This window comes from Aotus nancymaae, unplaced genomic scaffold (genome assembly GCF_030222135.1).
Source record: "Aotus nancymaae isolate 86718 unplaced genomic scaffold, 86718_ANA_hifiasm-v0.15.2.pri h1tg000012l, whole genome shotgun sequence".
Lineage (NCBI taxonomy): Eukaryota > Metazoa > Chordata > Mammalia > Primates > Aotidae > Aotus > Aotus nancymaae.
In genome coordinates this window covers 27422202-27446397 of record NW_026988423.1, presented here as the reverse complement: position 1 = coordinate 27446397, position 24196 = coordinate 27422202, and the positions used below count along the sequence as shown (strand labels likewise).

Genomic DNA, 24196 nt, shown 5'->3' with positions numbered 1-24196 from the left:
CATAAAAGGCCTACTCCCTCTTTGCCTTTTACCATGATTGTAAGTTTCCTGAGGTTTCCCTAGAAGCCAAGCAGATGCCAGAATCATGCTTCCTGTAGAGCCTGCAGAACTGTGAGCCAGTTAAACTTATTTTTTTAAAAATAAATTATCCAGTCTCAGGTATTCCTTTGTAGCAATGCAAGAACAGACTAATATACTATGCTATCTTTTTTTTTTTTTGAGACAAAGTTTTGCTCTTTCGCTCAGGCTGGAGTGCAGTGGTGTGATATTGGCTCACTGCAACCTCTGCCTCCCGGGTTCAAGAGATTCTCGTGCCTCAGTGTGTATTAACATGCCTGGCTATTTTATTTTTTTATTTTTAGTACAGACGAGGTTTTGCCGTGTTGGCCAGGAGGTCAAGACCAGGATGGTCTTGACATCCTGGCCTCCTGGGACCACTCACCGCAGCTTCCCAAAGTTTTGGGATTACAGGTGTGAGCCACCATACCCAACCACTATACTAAATTGTTTATCATTATTTTAGAGTGCACTCCAACTTATTTTTTAAAACGTTAACTGTGAAACAGCCTCAGGCAGGTCCTTCAGGAGGGATTCCAGAAGAAGGCATTGTTATCCTAGGAGACGACAGCTCCATATGTGTTACTTGCCCTGAAGACCTTCCAGTGAGACAGAGAATGGACATGGACGACAGTGATATTGATGATCCTAACCCTGTTTAGGCCTAGACTAATGTGTGTGTGTTTTAAACAAAAAAGTTTAAAAAATTTTAATAGAAAAAAGCTTATAGAATAAGGATATAAGGAATTTTTATACAGCTGTACAATGTATTTGTGTTTTAAGCTGTGTTATTACAAGAGTTAAAAAGTTAAAAAAAATTAAAAATTCAATTAGTAAAAAAGTTAAAGTAGCTAAGGTCAATTTATTAATGAAGAAATATTTTAAAAAATAAGGGGTATGGTCTGAGAAATTCGCCGTTAGGTGATTTCGTCATTGTGGGAACATCATAGAGTGCACTTATACAAACCTAGGTAGTAGAGCCTACTACGCACCAGGCAGTGCATGACTGTATAGACATCTGGCTGTTAGAAAGAGAACTGTGAATTGTTGCCTAGACAATGTTTGCTTCGGACTGCTCCTTTTTGGGGGAAAGCAAGGTTTTATCTTGACTGAATACCTATATAGATTCATTCTTCTTTTCAGTAATTTTGCTTTTTACTTCATTTTGTCTTTGTAGAATATATCTAATGTACTACAGAAAGATCCCCAAGACTTCAAATCAGACCAGATCACGCACGGCTCACTGAAAGGTTCATAGCCTCTTGTCTGTCAGCTCTGCACATGAAGCTCAGTCAATAGGTCAGAATGCACTTGACACTGGAGGAGGGGCCTATTTGAATAAAAGGTTAAGCATATGGTCCTGCCTGAGAAAAGCGAACTAGTCAATACTCAGTTCATGTGACCCAAAATAAAGTCTCCATTTTCCCCATGACAATCTTAATTTGTAAAGCATCCCCAGTCTTAACCAAAAAAAAAAAAAGCTGGTAATATGGCATATTTAATAGCCTCTTTGATCTTCAAAAGCTAAATGAGAGAGATTTTCCTTCCTTGAGTACAGTATATGTAATCCTCTAATCAAAAAGAAAATGTAAATCACCTAGGCTTTTATGCTATTTGATATTCCCATTTACAGAGGGCATAATTTTATGCTGGGTAAACAAACTAATGGTCCCCCTAATGTTAATTTACTTAATGTGGACCCAGATTTCTTTGATTTGATATAAAGCCAAAAACTGGAGCAAAAAGCCAAAACTGTCGTGCCTTGCTGAATTGTCATTTTGAGTTTTTAGTTCACAGGTTATGATGAAGAACTTCTTGAAATAAGTGGTTCCTCCTTTTCCAACAAGAGAAGAGAGATGCTCTTCTCCTTCAGCAAAATGGACATGGTCCACATCTGTTAGGAAATGGGATGCCCAAATGTTTGTTCTCCTCACCCCTCCCTGCATTGCAGGGTCACCTGCCTCTGGGTCTTTGATGGGGAGGTTTCTCCCAAGTGATGTGCCATCCTAAGAACTCACAGTGTTTCCTGTCCCTGCCTTTCACTTGACCCTTAAGCATCATGGGGCATGAATATGGGACATGGGTGGTCCAGAATTGTCTGGGAGTCCACAGACCTGGACTCAGGTTCTCCATCTGTTGCTACCAATTCTGCATCAGTTGACAAATCGGTCATCTCTGATTCAGTTTTTCTCATCTATAAATCGGGCTAAATTCTATTTGTTTTATTTCTCAGGGCTGCATGAGGATCAACATGAGAGAATGTGTCTTAAAGTGCTCTATATTTGTGCGTACTTAATTTTTCATTGTGGTAATCTTGTCTCCTCATTAGACAAATTCTCAGGCAGCGGGGACTGCAGGTGGTCTCTCCTTCCCTAACTTCTACCCTAGTATGCTGCACTGTGCTATGGACAGAATAGTCAATAAATACTTCTTGAATTACTCCCTCTCTAACAATATTCTAGTCAACACAAATACAGCATAAATGTTTATTTTTAAACATCAATAGTAATAAATTAGAATCCAAACATGCAGAGGCTTCTTGCATTAGACCAAATTAGAGAATGATTTTTAGGGCTTATCTTGTACTGAATTAAACATAAGTTTCAACTGTGGTTGTTTAGGTGGGGAAGAAAGCACAATTATTATCTTCAAGTAAATACAGATTTTTTTTAAACAAAGGTGCTGTTTTCCCATATTTATGCTGTGCTGAAAGAAAAAAAAACCTAGTTTAACTCTCTTCATTCATTTGCTCACTCATATTCAGCAAGTATTTATTTATTGAGCCTTTACTAAGCTACAGGAATAGTGGTAAATAGTGAAGCAGTGGACGCACAGCCTAGTAGGGATACAGATCAGGAAACAGCAATTAACACTTTGGAGTGATGTGTGCTCTGATGAGGAGCACCAGGCCATCAGGACACAGAGGGACATCCAGTCCTGTCTTGAGAGGTCAGGGAAAGCCTCCTGGAGGAAATGCTAGTGTAGCTCAGAGCTAAGGCTAAGAAGGGCAGGAAGTCTATGCCAGATTGAGGGAATAGCATGTAAAAAGGAGTGGAGGCAGAGACAATGTGGTGTTTTCATAGAACAAATTCTGTGTGGACAAAATGCAGGGCGAGAGGAGGGCAGGTCGAGGAGCACAGCTCAAGGGTAAGCAAAGGTCAGATCTCCAGGGATGCTGCAAACTCCTGAAGCTGCTTGGGCTTAACAAAACTAACCGGAGAGTTAATTAGAAAGCAAAGATTTTAGTAAGACATAAATACATTTGGACAGCCAAACTGAGAAGTTTCTGAAAGGGATTATCTACAGAGGCTATGAAGTCCTTTTTGGAAAGCTTAGAAGGACAAAGCTTAGTCCTCTACTTTGTACTGTTTAGAGCAGGGCTGGCCACATTTCACAGGTGACAACACTGGGGATCACTGTTCTGCCACTCACTCAGGAGTGGGATGTGGAAAGAGCACGTTACGTTTGATGATCTAGGGAATGTTTGTTCTGAGTCTTCAGGTTTTTTTCCTTGGAACAATGTTGAGGGAAGTACTATAATTACCCCCATTAAACAGATGGTGAAACTGGGGCTTAGAGGGTTATGTACATTCTCAAGGTCAAAGAGCCTGGCAGTCTGCTCTGGATTGGGCTCCTGCACATCATGTTGCATTGTATCCTGCAGCTATTCCCATAGGTGACAGTGAAGCAAGTGTGTTACAGTGTCTGCCTCATGTGAATCAATGAATAGATGGGTCAGCTGGCCAGCCAATAGATATGCATGGAGCACCTCCCACGTAGAGGCAGAATCTTAGGCACAGAAAATACAGCAGCAAGGAAAACAGAAGCAGGCTGCTGGGTCTTACTCTTCAGTGAGGAGGACGGGCTTTATACACTGTAAGTCAGTAATCAACTAATGAACTACAGGTGTAAAGAAATACAGGATGTTATGGGTATTTAACACAGGAAGATGTGACTTATCACAAAAATATGTCTGCCTCTTATTTCCACATTCAATTGTTAGATGATATCTCAAAGTCCATTCCAACTCCATTGTTCTATGATTCTGTGATAGACTCATGAAAGAATCAATAACTGAGTAATGCCCACTATTTTTAAAAATTATGTAGTCTTCAGTTTAAGGAAATAGATTTCCTGGTTTTCATCTCTGCAGTTATGCTAAGAAAACTGGTGCACTCATACTGGTCATGGTATTTAACCAGCATCAGCTGATAAGGGCATAGTTTCTACAGTCGTGACTATAGCCCTCCTTCCGCCATACGTAATATTGTGGTACTTTGTTTCTCTGTATGATAATATGGATTATTTTGGTTCTCAGAAATGGTACAGAAGAGCGTCTAAGAACAAGGGTCCTAAACTACCTGCATTCAATTCCTGGTGCCACCAGAGTATGTGAATGTGGGCAAGCTATTTAACTTCTGTGGCTCAGTTTCCTCATCAATAAAACGGGGATAATAATAGTGCTGGCCAGGTGTGGTGGCTCACGGCTATAGTCCCGGAATTTTGAGAGGTCCAGGCAAAAGGATCACTTGAGGCCATGAGTTTGAGACCAGCCTGAGCAACACAGAGAGACCCCATCTCTACAAAAAAACAAAACAAAACCAACAGCCAGGTAGTGTGGCATGGGCCTGTAGTCCCAGCTACTCGGGAGGCTGAGGCAGGAGGATGGCTTAGCCCCAGAGGTGAAACCTGCAGTGAGCCATGACTATGCCACTGCACTCCAGCTTGGGCAACACAGTGAGACTCTGTCTCGATAAAAATAAAATAACTAAAAAATAATAATAGTACCTACCTCAGAGTGTTATTGAGAGGATTATAAGAATTAATACATCTAAATGCATAGAACTACGTCCTTGGCACAGAGTAAGGGTTCCATGAGGACCAGCTGTGGAAACGCATATCAGAGAGCTCCAGCACTAGCCTTGCTTGCTGTGCGTCACACTCAGTCCCCATGACTTAACACCGTTGTTATGTATTATACTTCTGGTGATGGATCTCAAGGGATTCTTCTCTCCCCAGGGCTTATTTCCAGGGCACAAAGTTGTCTTGTGAAACACTAAGTGGTACCCTAGTGGCCTGAAAGAATTAACATCCATCTTTAAAAATCCAGTTTTTAATCACAGTGGAGAATGGCCAAACCACAATTTGGAAATGGCAATAAGAAAGGTCAGTACTTTCACAAGATGAAACATTTTAACAATTGCTAAAGATGACAAATAAGGTAAAACTGGGATAATTAAATTATTTTAGACCTTCTGAAAAAGCTGTAATTTCTAGCCGCAGCAAATTTCCATTCTTAAATGGCTGTAGGCCCCACGCAGTGGCTCGCACCTATAATCCCAATACTTTGGGAGGCTGAGGCAGGCGGATCACGAGGTCAGGAGATCAAGACCAGCCTGGCCAACATCGTGAAACCCTGTCTCTACTAAAAATAAAAAAATTATCTGGGCATGGTGGCACGCGCCTGTAATCCCAGCTACTTAGGAGGCTGAGGGAGGAGAATCACTTGCATCCAGGAGTTAGAGACTGCAGTGAGCCAAGATTGTGCCACTGCACTCTGGCCTGGCCACAGAGCAAGACCCTGTCCCAAAAAAAAAAAAAAAAAAAAAAAAAGGCTATAGAAGCAGTATCACCCAGCACAGAAGACTGATGTTTTAAGTGGAACCTAGAAAATACAAAGGGTTTAGAAACATACCAGAGGAAATGAGTTGCTCTGGCTGAGAAAAATGTTTTTGAATCAGAGAAACTCTAAGAATGTATAAGAATATATAAGGGTAGAGCCTGAAGATGTGGCTCTTATAAGAGTTTTAATTATGTCGCACCATTTACACCTGAAATGACTATCTTAAAACATCCTCTTTCTCCCCTTTCTGGATGGAAACCATATGTTGAGACAAATAGGAGGTTATGCTTTGCAAAATCATGAGCCTGGAAAGCTGTAATACTTCACAAAAACAAATCTAATGGTCAAAATAGAACATGATACTGAAGAACCCCATTTTACTGAGCTTGTGTGCTTGGAAGCCCCATTGTGTTTCATGGTCCAGGTCAACACACTGGGACAAAATGAGTGTGAAGTGCCTTTTCATCAGTAATCATCTGCACACAAAACATGCACCTCTTTTCCTCCCCATTTGATAGAAAGGTTACACAGAAAATGAGTACACAACTCTTTTGTTACTGTTCAGACAACAGATGCAGGGTCTCCTCTTCAGATGCCTAGGTTAGAAACGAAGGCAGAGAGGAAGGGAGTGGGGGACGGTTTCACATGCATATGCCATGATATTTGCTGGCTTTAATGGACCATATTTGAGTACTTACTGTGATAACTTCAAACAAAATAAAATAAAATCTCCATTTAATGAAGAGCCTCATATTCAATATTGTATTCAATCAAAAAATTACTAAAATTAGAGCATGTTTCTAGTACAATTAACATCCTTTGCACTCACAATAAAATATTCAGTAACTGGCCATTTTGCCTGTTGAGGAGGTGAATAAAAGCATTGCTATTAATCATTTAGCTGTTATTTATTTGTCACTTCATTTTAAGTAGGCAGTTAAATTGAAACTGCACATGTTATTATTGATTTAGGTTTAATTTAATCCTTTTAAACAGAATAATTATTCCCAATTTATATGCCATTAAATCTTTTATGCATATGAACAGGAAATTCAATTTTTGTTTAAGTGTAAAGTTTTTAATGCTTCTTTAAGGGACTATAAAACTGATCACTGTTTCCAAGGATTTCTGAATTCTGTGCTCACCTTAATCTTCTTATCAAGAGCTTTTAAGTAAATAAAATGAAATAAATCTGAAAGATTAAAAATTCACTTTTGTAAATATGAAATAAAATGGTTCCACAAATATACTGAAATGCTTTGTGAAGGTGATTTACAATTCAGAAAATTTTATTTAATGCAGGCATTTATTTTGCTAAAAATTTAAGCATTTTAATAGAAAAAAAGATGGTTTAATGAAATGAAGGTCAAAGACTGCCTACAGAATCACACTAAAGGAGCTAGATTGTTATTTAGTGAATTTTATGTATAAAAATACATAATTTGGATAATTCCAACCCAAGTCCTTTTTTTTCTCTTTGATAACAGATTTGTGACTGCAAAATACCAGATATTTCTCCTGGGTTCTTAATAGCACCAGTCTTGATTCAAGAACAATCTGTGAGTTAAATCAAAATAAATTATCTAAAGAAGGCATGTTGTAATTGCAATGCAAAATTCTAGTACTTCACTTCTATTAAGATTATGTCATGTGAAACCAAGGCTGCACCTTCACAAGGGAAATGCTGCATGACACAGTATTTAGAAACATAATTCGTCTCATTCAATGAAAGCTTACAATGCTAATGCCAGACATTTTCCATGGAAGGCTTGAGTGTTGTTTTTCATTCTCCAAAATAATAGCTAAGAGACAGAGACCTAGATTTATAAAATGTGCGGGTGCTTATACTTTCTTTAGGTAGAGTTTCTTCTTCTTTTTCTTTTTTATTTTTGAGACAGAGTCTCACTTTGCCCCCAGGCTGGAGTGCAATGGCACGACCTCCGATTACTGCAACTTCTGCCTTCTGGATTCAAGCGATTCCTGTGCCTCAGTCTCCCGAGTAGCTGGGATTACAGGCCCAGCTAATTTTTGTTTTTTTTTTTTTTTTTTTTGTTTTTTTTTTTTTGAGACGGAGTTTCGCTCGTTACCCAGGCTGGAGTGCAATGGCGCGATCTCGGCTCACCGCAACCTCCGCCTCCTGGGTTCAGGCAATTCTCCTGCCTCAGCCTCCTGAGTAGCTGGGATTACAGGCACGCGCCACCATGCCCAGCTAATTTTTTGTGTTACTAGAGACGGGGTTTCACCATGTTGACCAGGATGGTCTCGATCTCTTGACCTCGTGATCCACCCGCCTCGGCCTCCCAAAGTGCTGGGATTACAGGCTTGAGCCACCGCGCCCGGCCAATTTTTGTATTTTTAGTGGAGATGGGGTTTCACCATGTTGGCCAGGCTGGTCTCGAACTCCTGACCTCAAATGATCTGCCCACCTCGGCCTCCCAAAGTGCTGGGATTACGAGCGTGAGCCACCACACCCGGCCAAGTTTCTTATATTTTAAATGCCAGATTTAGCAGCATTAAAATTGCAAGGCAGCTGTGATATCATAAGAAGGCAATGGAGTGGTCTTGACACCTGGGTTCTAGTCCAAGGTTTGCCACTAGCCAGCCATGTGAACTTGGGCAAGTCTTTCCACCACTCTAGGTCTTAGGTTCCTCCTCTGTACAATAAATAAAGGGAATGGGCTGACTTTTAAGAGCCCTAAAAGGTCTAATAATCCATTATTTTATTAGTTGGATTGGGCCTATCAGCCAAAACCTAGCAATAAATGGAGGTGTTGGGAAAATCATTTATTTTTAATTCCATATATTTAAAAGTTATATTAATCAAAGTTTTACATATTTTCAAACTTGTCAGGGAGGAGAAATAAATAAAGAGGCAAAGGTCATGAATTAAAGCATCCCTTTAGTAATTTTATTACAGTCTTCTTGATCCTCTTGATAAACTCACAGCGTTGTCAGTGATTTAAATTTAAATCATACTTTATGAGGTTTTGAACTCACTATGTAGGTACTTACTTTAATACAATAATGCATCTCAGTTTTGAAATAACCTAGAAAGGACCTAGTGGTTGTCTCTGGAGGCAACAAGTCCAGGAGTCACTATGGCTTTAGCATTTCTGGCAGGGGCTCGGCCTTTAATAGCTACAATTCATGCCCATGCACACCCTTTACTTCCCTCTATGACTGCTCATCTGTTACAATGGCACCATGCCTGCTCTGAGGAGTGTGCTGCGGTGTAACTAAAGCATAGTTTGTCAGTAAATGAATGAACAGAAAAGAGAAATGACTAATATCTGCAATAAAAAGTCACTCCTCTGATATAACTATTCCCATGTGATCAGAAATAAATAAATAAATGCTAGTAGCTACTCCCAGAATACTGCATGGAAACCTCTAGAACATGGCAGGTAGTGTAATGTATTGGAAAAGGTTGACAAAACACTGGACTTAAATTGAAAATCTAACAAAAGACAACAGAACACAACGTGGATGAATGTTGTTAGAAACCAATGGGAATGAAAGTTGACTCCTGAGAGCTTCTAGAATGTTCTCAATCGCCCTAGCATATTAGGCCTAACTTCAAATGTCTTCTTTAATCTCCTAACCAGTATGAAAAAATTCTCTACACCACCTACGGAGAGACAGTAGTCTAGTCTCAGCTTAAATATTTCCGATGCATTCTACAAACAGCCTGGGAAATTTGGGGGAAATGAAAATCCTGAGTTTTGGTCTTCCCTAAGTCTTTCTCTACCTGTGGTCTGTTTGGGTTATCCAGTGCCACTCTTCAAACCCTAGAAGTCATCATTCAATACTTCACCTGACTTTTGTATTATTAATCAGAACCAACACACATAAAAGCATCTGAGAGAAACAATTATATGCAACAATTAAAATGCAGATTTTTTTTTGTTTGTTTGAGACGGAGTCTTGCTCTGTCACCCAGGCTGGAGTGCAGTGGTGCGATCCTGGCTCACTGCAACTTCCGCCTCCCCGGTTCAAGCAATTCTCCTGCCTCAGCCTCCTAAGTAGCTGGGACTACAGGCGCATGCCACCACACCCAGCTAATTTTTTTATTTTTAGTATTTAGAGACAGGGGTTCACCATATTGGTCAGGTTGGTGTCAAACTCCTAACCTCAGGTGATCCATCCACCTTGGCCTCCCAAAGTGCTGGAATTACAGGCGTGAGCCACCGTTCGAGACCAAAATACAGATTATTATGAGTCCCTTTTTTTTACTTTCAGACAATTCTGAATGCTCAATTTAACTAGTAATTCCTCATGTGCCTATCTCTCTCCTATTAATTTCTAATGCAAGGTGGTTTCTTAGACAGAATATGTGCCCTTTTGTGGAGGCTATGGTTTGAGGTGATCAGAGAGGAAAGCACTGGAGACCTCACTGCATAAAAACATTTGTTTCCCAGGACAAGTGCTGAAGAATAATGGATACCATGACCTCCCGGCCCAAAGGAAAACATAAATTCATGTCTATCTACTCTGAGGACACAGTATCCTCTAAAAATGTTTATTACTTTCCTAAACTTTATCATTTTACATGCATATTTACTCTGGATTCAGTTTAATCTATATTGAAATTGTCATAGTTTTAATTTTTACTAGAGAGTGAAATAGAATCTTTTATCAGCTCAATCCTTGATTACCTAGCTAGATACTTGTAATTAGTGGCTCAGGCTTTGGCATTTGGAGAGAGGTCAATTTGATTTCTGGCTCTACTATCTAGTAACTACATATACCTATACAGCTCTCAGATCCTTATCTGCAAAATAGGGTTAATAGTGCCTATCCAAGGGGCTCTTGTAAGGATAAATGAGACTGTATATATAAAGCAAAAAGTTTTACAAATGGTAGCTAATTAAGTGAATATTCCTGTTAACAAGATCTTATTAAGCACACATATAAAGTAGTGTATGGCTGCTCTCCGAATTTTTTTTTTTTAATATACAAGGTTTCAGAAGTCCCCAGGACTGAAGAGGTTATTTCTAATGCTCTAGGAATTACACAGATCTCTTTCTTCATGAGTGCCGAGTGTCATAAGGCCAGTTCTGGAGTGGGGTTTAAGGATTATCACGTGAAGATCCCCTCTCTACTCTTCATTTACTTACTACAGTCAATGCTGCTCCAAATTCCATTAAGTAAAAGGTTTTCTCTCATCCATATACATTGAACTATGGCTTGACTTTGGTCAGATACAAGGGAATAATTGCTTTGAGGAGGTTCTAGTAACATCAAAAACACAAGTGTAGGACTCAAGTGATTTGTCAGGCAGCTTTTTAAATTATTGATCATAAAAGCAAGAAGAAAGAAATTTTCCTTGGTTTTAAGGAAAGCTTTGAGTATTTTTTTTTGAACTACAATTCCCAGAATGCCATCAACTTTACAGAAATAAAAGCCTACTTTAATTTCATATTGAGAGTCTGAGATCAATTTACTTGTCTATTTCATGGCTCATAAACTACTCAGATCCAAGCAAGAGTATTCTTAGGAGAGGCTTCCAAGACTAACATGAGGCAGGGAAAGGGACCAATAATGAAACACTCACCTGAATAATATTTTTGAGGCATTATTTGTCTAAATGCTTCAGTTCTGTTTTCCTTTTTACTTGAGAACTGGTCATCCTAATGTTCAGTATATGAAGCACTATATGGCCAAACAATGTCTAGGGCTATAACCTATTCTGACCCTAGGGTTTATAGTTCACTGTTAAAAATTTTCCAGGCAAATCAATCTGAAGAAAAAAGCATTATTTGAGGATCTCTGAATCAGAAAAACAAGAATCTAACCATAATTTTGATTTTTGTAAGCATTATTCTTTATTTTGAAATATATTAGATGGTATTTAAACTGTCTTTGGTAAGAAAAAGGGTTAAAGCAGGTCCCTGAGCACTGGACAAAAGGAGAAAACAACTCGACAACGGGAAACGAGGTCACTTAATGGATCCTTACCTTGGTTTCTTCATCTTAAAAGTACAGACAAAAATACCTATCCATTGCAAAAGATTTTTTCCTTTTCAGTGGCCCCATTTCTCTAACTAAAACTACTCCCATTTATTACCTAGGAGATTATAAATCTCTTAAGAGCCAGGATAAAAACAGGGTTTGGAGCCGTGGAGTCAGACTGCCTGAGTTTTCTGCTCTACCACTCATTAGATGCAATAAATGGGCATAATATAAACTTTTAAAGTTTCATTTGCAACCTTCAAAATGGGATCATTACAGTATCTACCAGACTGCAATAAAGATTAAATGAGATAATACACGTCAAATGTTTAGCACAGAAACTGGCTCATGAAAAGCATTCTATAAATGCCAGCTATTGTTAAAGGGACCCTTCATCTTTGGCTTCTCTTGTTCCTTCAATCCCCATATCTAATCTGTCACCAAACCCTGTCAATTCTTTTATTTATATATATATAATTTCAGTCAAAGTTTTGCTATTAAAGAAAAAAAAAAAACAACAACAACACTGGGAGCCTGTAATCCTAGCACTTTAGGAGGCCAAGGTGCACAGACTGCCTGAGCTCAGGAGTTCAAGACCAGACTGGGCAACGTGGTAAGACCCCATCTCTACTAAAAGAAGAAAAAATTAGCCGAGGGCTGTGGCACATACCTGTAATCCCAGCTACTCGGGAGGCTGAGGCATGAGAATAATTTTAACCCAGGAGGCGGAGGTTACAGTGAGCCAAGATAGTGCCACTTCACTCTAGCCTGGACGACAGAGCAAGACTCTGTCTCCAAACAAACAAACTGGGAACATCCCAAAGTCCACCCTTGGGTGACTGAATAAATTTATCATGGTACCTCCAGATACTAGAATACTATGTACCATATACAATATGTACTATGAACATATAAATATAATCATCACTTAGTTATCTGTGAGGGAGTGGTTCCAGGATTCCCTGCCAATACCAAAATCCAGGGATGGGCAAGTCCCTTTTATAAATTGGGGTAATATTTGCATATAGCCTATGCATGTCCTCCTATATATTTTAAATTATCTCTAGAATATTTATAATACCTAATACAATGTAAATGCTATGCAAATAGTTGGGGTTTTTGTTTGTTTTTTTTTTAGATGGAGTCTTGTTCTGTCACCCAGGCTAGAGTGCAGTGGTACGATCTCCAGCTCACTGCAACCTCCACCTCCCTCAAGGGATTCCACCGCCTCAGCCTCCCGAGTAGCTGGGATTACAGGTGCCTGCCACCTCGCCTGGCTAATTTTTGTATTTTTAGTAGAGACGAAGTTTCACCATCTTGGCCAGGCTGGTCTTGAACTCCTGACCTCGTGATCCACCCGCCTCAGCCTCCCAAAGTGCTAGGATTACAGGCGTGAGCCACCTCGCCCAGCCTGTAAATAGTTGTTTTACTATATTATTAGGGAATAAAGACAGGAAAAATAGTCTCTGTACATGTTTAGTACAGATTCAACCATTCATTTATTCCCCAAATATTTCTGATCTGTGGTTGATTGAATCCACAGATGCGAAAGCCATGATACAGAAGGCCAACTCTATAGAAAGATACTCAAGATTCACATAGGTATTCTGTTAAATGAAAACAACCAGTTGCCAAAGAGGATGTCTAAATTTATCTCATTTGGTTAAAAACATGTAAAAAGATTCTCAGGCTCACAAGTAATCAGACAAAAGTAATTTAAATCTATAATAAGACAGGATTTTATAACCCATCAGAATGGCAAAGGTTAAAAAGACTGAGTAATTCTGAGGACTAGTAACTTGCAGGCACTTATGGGTTAAGTTGAAGATGTTCATTCTCCCATGAACCAGCAATTCCACTCCTGGGAACTTATACCCTAAGGAAACTCCTGCCTGCATACCCAAGGAAGCATACGAGGACGTGCACAGAGCACTGTCTGAAATAACGAAAACTGGAAAAACCCTAAATATTCATCAATATTTAACCAAGACCATGTCTTAGTTCAAAAGCATAATTGTAAAATGCCAAAAACATAATGTTGACTGAATAAAAAGGGCATCATCCATCCATAAATAGATATATATTTATCTACTAATTCTAGATTACCTATGAAATAAATGAATGGAAGATTGGTGAGAAGGATGCACATTCATGTAAGAGTATGTATTGATTACCTCTGAGGGGGAAGGAAGGGGAATGAGTTTCAGAAAGGGGTACAAGGAAACTTTATCTGTAATAAAGTATGAATTTAAAAATATGTCTGAAACAAATATGGCAATAAGGGTCATACTGTATTTTTCTCTGTAATTTTCTATAGGTTAGAATTTTTACATGATTTTTTAAAAAACAGCATCAGTAACAAGACAAGGACATCCTCCAAGCACTATAACCTTAGACAAGTTTCTTCATCTCTGCTAGCCTCATTTTCCTTATCTGTGAAATAGGAAAAGCAGCATCTTCCCTACCGGATTGCGACGGAGAATTGAGTGAAACTAAGATAGGCTTTAAAAAAGTGATATCACTGTTATTACTGTCATATCCATCCAGTAGTCTCTTTGCCCATTGTGTGTTTACTCTCTTATTCAAAATGCACCAACTTGCAGAATAATCTTCCTTAAACACTGCTGCATCTCACCGCCCTCCCCAAGAACCTGTATTCTCTCTGCCTGGCTTTCCCAACTCAGTCCAATCAAGGGTGTCTGTCTCTCTGAAGCTGTCCCGCATGCCTCTTCTGCCTCCAGCACCTTGGTGACAGCTCTTATCACTTTTACTGTGACATATCACTAAAAAACATGTATGAGACTGATTCAACTAGATATCCCCAGTGTAAAAAAGGGAGGAGAAGACGAAAGGAAGGCAGAAAAAGAAAGATAAGAAAGAAAGAAAAGACTCAGGACTGGGCTCTACTTCTGTCTCCCACACGATCCCTGGCAGTGACTGTATCTAGAGGACAAGTCATTTGCATTCTGTAAGACCCAATATCCTCATCTGTGGTAGGATGGTTACACTTCATGACCTGAAAATTCATCTTCCAATACTATAAGCACATTTTTTTTTTTTTTTTTTTTTTTTGAGACGGAGTTTCGCTCTTGTTACCCAGGCTGGAGTGCAATGGCGCGATCTCGGCTCACCGCAACCTCCGCCTCCTGGGTTCAGGCAATTCTCCTGCCTCAGCCTCCTGAGTAGCTGGGATTACAGGCACGCGCCACCATGCCCAGCTAATTTTTTGTATTAGTAGAGACAGGGTTTCACCATATTGACCAGGATGGTCTCGATCTCTTGACCTCGTGATCCACCCGCCTCGGCCTCCCAAAATGCTGGGATTACAGGCTTGAGCCACCGTGCCCGGCCACTATAAGCACATTTTTAAGGCCCCTATAATCAGATCCATACTCAGTCTACTTTCCCTACACTCAAAACAAATCCTCTGCAGTCCAGCTGGGCTCCCTAATGTGCCAGAAACATGTCACTCCCATTCTGTTCTATTATCCAGATCTTAGCTTATTTTCAAGACTCTGCCTAAGTTCTAGGCCTTTCAATAAACTTTTAATATATTTCAGCCCGAATTAAAAGAAAAAATCAGCCAGGTACAGTGGCTTACTCTTGTAATTCCAGCACTTTGGGAGGCCGAGGTAGACGGATCACAAGGTCAAGAGATTGAGACCATCCTGGCCAACATGGTGATACCCCATCTCTACTAAAAATGCAAAAATTAGTTGGGCATGGTGGCACTCGCCTGTAGTCTCAGCTACTCGGGAGGCTGAGGCAGGAGAATCACTTGAACCCGGGAGGCGGAGGTTGCAGTGAGCCAAGATCGAGCCATTGCACTCCAGCCTGGTGACAGAGCAAGACTCCGTCACCCCCCCACCAAAAAAAAATCTAACACAATATAATTTATAAGGAGCCAGTCACTATTCTAGACACTTTATATATATTTATTTTAGCCTCATGATAACTGGTTAACTATTGTTATTATCCCATTTTTACTGATGAAGAAACTGAGGCACAGAAACATTAATTGGACTTGGCTAAGGTAATACAGCTAGTAAGTGGCAGAGCCACTATTTGAACCCAGATGGTCTGCTTCAGACGCCATGTACTTCACCATCACACGAAAACTTCCTCTTGCCTTCTTCTGTACTCTCTCATATCATTAGTGCCTCAATTGTAACAAAGTGATATCACCACATCATTTTATATTCCCTTACATTTTTTGGTAGCTCATAGCACAAAGTCAAATCTCATAAATTCTGGTTATTAGATCAAATCTTTATATGATCTTAAAAGCCCTGGGAGGTAGACCTCTACTAGCTCTGAATGGGCCAGGTAAGATTCTACCCCCAATTATTTGTACTTTATTGACATTCATAGCAATCCTGTTAGATAGGCAGGTCACATTATTTGACAGATGAGAAAAAGTGAGCCAAAAAAAGAATTAAGTGGGTCAGGCATGGTGGCTTATGCCTGTAATCCTAGCACTTTGGGAGGCTGAAGTGGGAGGACTGCTTGAGGCTAGGAGTTCAAGACCAACCTGGCCAACATAGTGAGACCCCATCTCTATTATAAATATTTAATACTATATAAAATTTTTTCAAAAAGTGAAAAAAAAAGTTAAGTGATTCCAAATTATACACTAAACAGCAGCACCTAGACCAAATCAAGACCAACTGACTCCAAATCCTTCTCTATACCAGGCGTCTGGAATTTTTCCCAGGTGAGATCCTAGTGTAGAGACACTTGAATATGGACAGGAGATAAATGGTATGAAAAATGCAAATGCCCTTATTAATACCCATTGCACTTTGTAATTTAAAAAAATCTGAAGATGGAAAAAACATGGTGCCCAGCTATCCTTGGCTGCTTAGAGAACTGTCTCACACACATCGCACGGCGCTCATTAGGGCAGCTTGCCCTTACTCTCATTTGAAATGATACCAGCAATTATTTAATAATACATTTTATAGCCCATTATTATCTTACACAAGCCAATTCCTCACCTGATATTGGCGCCCTTGTCCCAGCTATGGTGGTTTTGCTCTTGAGTCATCTGAGCTGCTTTTCTGCTTGCTTTCTCTTCCGCCTCATGCAGGCTTTCCCGTCGAGGGCTTTCCTCGTCTAAGCTGTCGGGCTCCATATCATCCTGGATTTGATCATCAAACTCAGGCTGGGACATAATCTCTTGAGTGGAGCTTTCTGAATCCGATTCCAAGGAGTCTTTTGAAATCTGATGTAAGTCTTCTTTCTTAAAAGGTGGGTGTGTGGACTGAGCATTTAAGTTGGTATGACGGACAGGAGATTGAATAGAGAGCTTGGGAATTAGTTTACTTTTACTCATCTTGAAAAATGCAAAAAATTAACGGGATACTCTTGATAGGAGCAGCTGGCTGATATCGAAAGTTGTAGTTTGTAAAGGCATTACCTAAAAAAATTACATTTCTGTTACTCTGCGACTACTGAAATCTCATAAATGTCAATGTTAATCAAATATTTAAATCAGTAAGAGAACCTTGTTCTACTATCTGCAGGCTTTTGTACGTACCTTTTGTGTGTATAAGAAAGGTCTATTAGAAAAACAATTGTTTTTCTCTCTACAGAAACACATCTGATGTAGAGCTCATAAGCAGCCAGAGTAATCTAATGCAGTTTAATTGATGAAATAAATGGCTGCTTGGAAGCGGATTCCTATTTCTAGCTTCCAAGCGCTTGTTGCAGACAAGCCTGGACTAAGACAAATGATTAATTATGGACAGTACTTTGATGGCCTTATTTCAAATGCCCAGAGCAACAATATAAATATGCCCAGTAGTATTTGTTAAATACTACTATAGGTTAAAACAGGTTAAAACAGGTTCAGGGGCTTCCTTTTGAAAAGTAAAGGGAGAAGAAAGAAGAATGTGGTTTTCCATAGTTGGAACTGTAAATGGGAAAGCCGTTTTTTTTCCTAGACCTGTTTTGGCTGGCAATATCATTTGGAAAAGACTTTCTGATGCCCAGGTTGTGGCTAGATAGGAACATATAATTTAGGTGGCCATAAATGGAGATCAATCTCATCTAGTATTTTTTAAAACCCATAATAATGATTAAAACTGTTCAACAATCACACCTGTAATACCAGCACTTTGGGAGGCCAAGGTGGGCAGATTGCTTAAGTCCAGGAGTTCAAGACCAGTCTGGGCAACATGGCAAAATCCCATCTCTACAAAAAAAACAAAAAAAAAAAACAAAAAATTAGTGGGCATGGTAGGATAGGCCTGTAGTCCCAGCTATTTGGGAGACTGCAGTGGGAGGATCACTTGAGCTGGGCAGGCAGAGGCTGCAGTGAGCTGAGACTGTGCCACTGCACTCCAGCCTGGGCAACAGAGCAAGACCCTATCAGAAAAAATAAATAAAACTGTTCAACAAAAGATTTAGTGGCCTTGTGAATTCTACCACTGAGCAATTCAAAGCAGAGGCTGGAGGTCTACATTCCTGAAGGGTATGCCATCCTGGGGAAAGCTGAGTGGGTGGGAGATTGGCCGGAATTACAGCTGGGAGTTAGCTGGAGTCCCTTCCAACTCACTTATGAGTATGAGTCAAGTGAACCTTCACTGTCTCTAAGGGTCATTATAAAGACCTATTGAAAGGGTGCTTTGAGTTCACGTAGGACTGAAAGGACACGATGCTTTTGGATTGTGCTTCCTTTCATCTCTACCTGGCATTTCTATTTTGGCCTACCTTCTATCTCACTGCCTTTATAACCACCCCCCCTTTTTTTTTTCTGTGAGTCAGGTAACAGAAATCTTTATCATTCGAAATTACTGTAAGATTTGTCTTAATGGCTTGCTCTTGTTCTTTTGGCAAATCCTAACTTTAATTAAATGACACAACCTTATGACTTCCTAGGATTGCTTATAATGTTGACCTTGTTGCTAATGTTTCCAAGGAACATCATCAACTCCTTGGAGGAAAGCACCTTAGCAAACAACAGGCAACAGGTGACATTCAGATATAAATACACATGAAGTGAGTCTTCTATTTAACTCGAAGTCTGCCCTGTTCGTAAACTAACATATTATTCTCTAATTTTACAGATGGGTTTGTTGTATTATTTTGTCTCTTATTTTTAAAATACGTATTACATTCTGCCTGATTATTTCAATTGTTGCTTTTTAGGATGTGCCAAGAAAGCAGCAAATCTATCAAATACTAGCATGTTTTAACTAAAAGAGTTTGTACAAACACTAGTTTTAGTGCAAGAGCTAAGGTCACCGAATTTGAGATCTTGAAGAGCAAGCTTAAGCATTATAGTGCAACTTAGAATTACTCTTAAAATAATTCAGTCCCTTGAACTTCTCTTCTTAAATGAAATAGACGAAGCTTTCTTAGAATGAATAAATAATAAAACAGTAACCATAGAAGATAATTTTGTTGATGTTAGCAGATTCCTGAAGTTTGCTAAAGTATGCAAAAGCAAAGCCAAATGCCACAAAAGCGGGGTTTTCTGTGGAGGCCTGATCTTATGAAAACATGAGGTTGAAGAAGGAACAGCTGACAGCTTGAATAAGTTAGAAAGTGGGCATTTAAATTTAATGAATGTGGCTCACTCCTCCTGTGCAGTGAAAAAAAAGGGTTGTGCCACTGAAATTTCTGACCAAGAGAGGCGACCGGTCTCCTAAATAAACAAGACAGGGATAGATCAGATGGCACCTAGGGACTAAGAAGGGGCCAGCTCCCCAGGGATCCCTGTAACGAGTCTAGTCCACTAGCATGGGACAAACAAGCTTTCTCCTGGAGGGGAAAAGGAACCCTGCTTGGGCTCACCAAGGTGAATCGTAAAGAAAAAGGAACCCTGGTTTGAAACAGGCCGGAAGCTGCCCAGTAGAGGCGTTGGGTTTGTTATCTACCTTTGCTTGTTCCTGAGGGACACGATCCGCCACAAGGGGTGTTTGGAGGTCCCGGAAGTGACGGGTCGGTGGGCCTGGTGCCTGGGACCGGTCCTGACTGACCGGGAACAGGACTGCTCTGGGAGCCCAGACGCCGAATCCTGAGCTCGCGGTCTCCCGGCCCCTTGGCGCAGCCTCGGCGCCTTGTCGCTCCCCACTTCGTCCCGAAGACTCTCGCACCGGCTCCTCCCCAGCTTGCTCCGGTTGTTTCCTGTCCTCCCCAACCCCAGTCACCCCTTCGCGTTTCCCTCCCCGGGCGCGCCGCCCACCCCGGATCCGTGAGGCCACCGCCCGTCACCTGCCCGGCGCTCCTCGGCGGCCGCAACCCCTGCGGCCCCGCATCCTCCCGCGTCGCCACCGCCGTCGCCGCCGCCGCTGCCGCTCAGGCTCCCGCCCGCCCCGGCACTGCCCTGGAGACCGCGGGCAACACAGACGCCTGCGCCGCTTGGGCGGGGCGGGACCCCACCAAGGACCCCACGTCCCGAACGGCCCGGAGCTGCAAACGGCCGTGATAACGACGTCGGGGTGGAGCGGGAGGAGCCCGGGCGCCCCCGGAGAGGCTGCCTCGCCGCCTGGACTTCCCAGCGCCGGAGGGCAGAGGCCGCCCAGGGGTTTTATTTGCCACAAATAAAACTGCTAGGATACGCGAGGAACTCCTACAAATCAAGAAGAAAAGGAATCCTATTAACGAATGGATAGATGGAAAGATATTTCACAAACACCAGAGAAATCTAAATGGCCGATATCTGTGTATTGAAATGGTGCCTTAATTCATTAATAATCAAAAGATGGCCAATTAAAACCACAACGGATAATACTACACTTACTGTAAGCTGAGTCGAAAAGGTCTAAGTTGAAACGTTTGGCAGCGTCCAGGTGCTGGGGAAGATGTAGGGCGAAGAACCCTCACCTTCTGCTGGCGGGAGTGAGAACCGATGCAACCAACCATTTTGGAAAATGGGTTGACCTTAGCCAGGATATGTATACCTGGGGATCCAGCAATTTCACTTTTAGGTATTTACTCTAAGAAGTGCGTGGTCCTGTGCATACAAACTGGAAATAACTGAACTATCCGTCAACAATAGAATGGTCAATTAGATTATGGTATTTCCTATACTGGCATACTACACAGCATTGAGAATGAATGAAATACAACTACGTGTGACTATATGGAAGCATACTAAAAATACAATTTTGAACAACAACGAAGACCCAGAAAAAATACATACTGTATGATTTTTGTATATAAATTAAAGACAGGCTAAGTGTCTTAAGCATACTTAGTGGAGGAAACTATGAAAAAAAGCAAAAAAGCAATTTTATGGGAATCACTACCCACTTAGTGATTTCCATAAAGTTATGAGCATTGTGGTGAGTTCTGGCAGGTAGGGAGAACAATGCTTTTGAGATTGTATTTCCTGACCTTAATGGTGGTTATACAGACGTTCATCTTGTAAAAGTTCATTTAGCTGAACATTTATGTATGGGTGGAATATTTTACTATCAAAAAAGGTTTCAAAAAGAATTTAAAAAGGAAGCATTAGGAATTATGTTCACATTAAAACAACAAGTAGATTTGAATAACTGTCTTCAGATTGCTTCGAGGCCAGGTGCAGTGGCTCACCCTGTAATTCCAGCATTTTGGGAAACTGAGCCAGAGGATTGCTTGAGCCCAAGAATTCAAGACCAGCCTGGGATACATGGCAAAACCTTGCCTCTACAAAAAATTTTAAAAATTAGTTGAGTGTGGTGGCACGTGCCTGTAGTCCCAGGTACTTGGAAGGCTGAGGTGGGAGGATCACCAGAGCCCAGGAAGCTGAGGCTGCAGTCAATCAAGATCATGCCACTGCACTCCAGCCTGGGTGAGAGTGAGACCTTGTCTCAAAAAAGAAAAGAAAAGAAAAGAAAAAGAATGCTCCATCGGGGCACGGTGGCTCATGCCTGTAATCCCCGCACTTCGGGAGGCCAAGGTGGGTGGATCACCTGAGGTCAGGACTTGAAGACCAGCCTGGCCAACATGGCGAAACTCTGTCTCTACTAAAAGTATAAAAATTAGTCAGGCATGGTGGCACGCACCTGTAGTCCCAGCTTCTCACTCTGGGCTTGGTCTTCCTCCTTCCCCCCTTGTAATGGCTATCCTGAGTATTCTTATTTGGAGTGACTAACGGCTGGAATAATAAACACAAGTGGTAGTCAGTGTCAGTAAGGAGACAGAAACCATGCCAGTTATTAAAATGGAAATAATTTAAATGAAGATTTGTTAACTGAAAAGTTGAAAAGGGAACACAAGTATCATAAGGGTAGTAAGTACAAGAAGCAGCTTCCACCTCTATGACTGGGGATCACAGGAGGAATTATTTACACTTAGAAGTATTAACACTGGAATTATTAACACTTAGAACTGAGACCCAGGCCTCTCAGGAGGGTGAAATCCCAAGCTCGTGGGTGCTGGTGTCTTTGAAAAAGTATCACGAAGCTGATTCTGAGAGTGTTGGGAAAACTGGAATCAACTACTGCTACTGAAACCAACTAGAGTGAAGAGACATTGTCAAGGTGACCTTGAGAGGAAAAGGAAGGTGCAGTCCCTTTTCCAGTCTCCAGGCTTGGGTTCTCCCTCTACTGCCCCCTCCTGGCATAAGGAGCTGGCTGGCAAAGGAAAAATAAAGTTTCTAGGGGTTGCTCCAGCGTCACAACCAGAGTATATGAGAGTGTTTGAAGCTGAGGGACAATGGTTTAATAAGCAGCACAGTAACGCTCTGCTCTTCAGAATTCTTAAGGATTACAGAGTGCATACAAACAAAACCATAAAGTGCATTGTTTTGTCTGCTGTTATGGTGATACCATTGATAATTTACATATGAATAGCACTTCACAGGGTCTGCAAAGTGCTTTTGCGTATATTATCTTTTAGAATTCAGCTGTCAACCTGACCCTGAACTAATCAAAATACAGAGAATAAGAAAAACAAGTCAAAAAGCACTTAAATACGTAGGTTAGTAATACTGAACTGAGTTTACTCCTTTTCCACACCATGCCACCCATTCATGCAACTCCCTTCTTTCTGTTTCCCGCTCCTACACACCACTCATGCTCTGTTCGCGAAGTCCTTTCCTCTACTCCATTTCCCTTCTTGGTCTTATCCTTCCGGAGTCCACCAGACCTAGCTCAGCACCGTCTCCTCCAGCAGGAATTTTGGGGCAGTCCCCCACATCGTCTTCTGCTTCTTGGACCAGGGTGCTTCTCAACCTGGAGCAGTTTTATCCTTCGGGGGCAATTGACAATATCTAGAGGCATTTTTTATTGTTATGACTTAAGGAATACTGCTGGCATCTAATGAGCAGAGGCCAGGGATGCCGCTATACATCCTAAAATGCAAAGGACAACTCCCCTCCCCACCCGCCAAAATTATGTGGTCCAAAATGTCAATAAGGCCAGGTGGACAAACTCTGTGCTAGGCTAATGGCCCTTGGTCTGTGGTCTCAAGGCACCCAACTGCATACCTCTAGCTTTATACATATCCTTGTACAACATTTCATTGAAATCGTGTTTGTATTTCTGTTACCTCCTTACTAAACTATAAGCTCTCAGAGAACAAGACAACAAGGACTAACATTGTGAATGGCACCTAATAAATGCCAAATAAATATTGGAAAAGAGCCACAGTATCCTGAGACTTTAGCACCTGAATGGAGAGTAGATAAGTACAGCTCATCAGTCCCTTTAATAGAACTGGTAACAGTGGCCAATCAAACCTCATAATAAGGACATACTCATACTAAGCATATAACTAGGATGATCAGATAATTTATTAAAATCCAGGATAGCCAGGTGTGGTGGCACATACCTGTAGGCCCAGTTACTCAGGAGGCTGAGACAGGAGGATCATTTGAGCCCAAGAGTTCAAGGCTGCAGTGAGCTATGATTGCACCACTGCACTGCGGTGTGGGCAATGGTGTGAGACTCCATCACTTGAAAAAAAAAAAAGAAATCCAACCAGGAAATACTCAAGATTTTTTAAAAGAATGCTATTTATTAATTACACTAGGACTGAAATTGTCCTGGGTAGCCAGGCAGTGTAGTCATTCTACATATAACTGTAAGTTTAATTGTCTGGTTCCTTCACATGTAGGGTAAATCAGAAGCAGCAAACAGGTCGAGGACGGCACTCTCAGCAGAAAGACGAGACGATACCAGCAAAAGAAGTGACAGATATCACAAAAACAAGATGTTGAAACAAACAAGGCAACCTGGGTTGACTTAGTGTAAGGAACAAACAACCTTATTCTTGAATATCCCGTGTGAGAATCACAGTATTATGGCAAGTGCCAAGATTAATTTTCATAATGATTAACTTTTCAAACTCATATAGGGTAAGTCGGTTTAATAAATATTGACTAGAAAGGTAAAAGTCATGTAACCCAGTTTACAAATACTTTTATCCAAAATATTAAAACATTTAACATCTCAAGAGATAAGTATTTACTTAGAATGACTCAGCCCTGAGAATTTTAGAGGACTGAAATGACAATAAATGTGTGTTTAAACAGAAAATGAAACTCAACAGACAGAAATATGAGTAACTTTGACACCCTTCTAGAAGAATAAGCCATGTGCTGGGGAAGCCCAGAGGAAGAGGAGCACC

The 24196-nt window shown here is 40.9% G+C and overlaps 1 protein-coding gene across 4 annotated transcripts in view; it reads right to left on the bottom strand.

Annotated features, from left to right (window-relative positions):
• JHY (junctional cadherin complex regulator) overlaps window positions 1-20064 on the bottom strand; it is a 75817-nt gene extending 55753 nt beyond the window's left edge. Inside the window, exons 1-3 of one of the 4 annotated variants that reach the window (XM_021671209.2) lie at window positions 19853-19885; window positions 17736-17828; window positions 16630-17051 (exon numbers count right to left, since the gene is read on the bottom strand). In XM_021671209.2, the coding sequence (XP_021526884.2) occupies window positions 16630-16967 (338 nt within the window). In that variant the 5' untranslated portion in view covers window positions 16968-17051; window positions 17736-17828; window positions 19853-19885. Of the gene's footprint in view, window positions 1-16629; window positions 17052-17735; window positions 17829-19515; window positions 19707-19852 lie in introns of those variants that run through there. The other 3 variants (XM_064375505.1, XM_064375503.1, XM_064375504.1) reach the window with 3 other exon arrangements.
• Between the last annotated feature and the right edge of the window lie 4132 nt (window positions 20065-24196).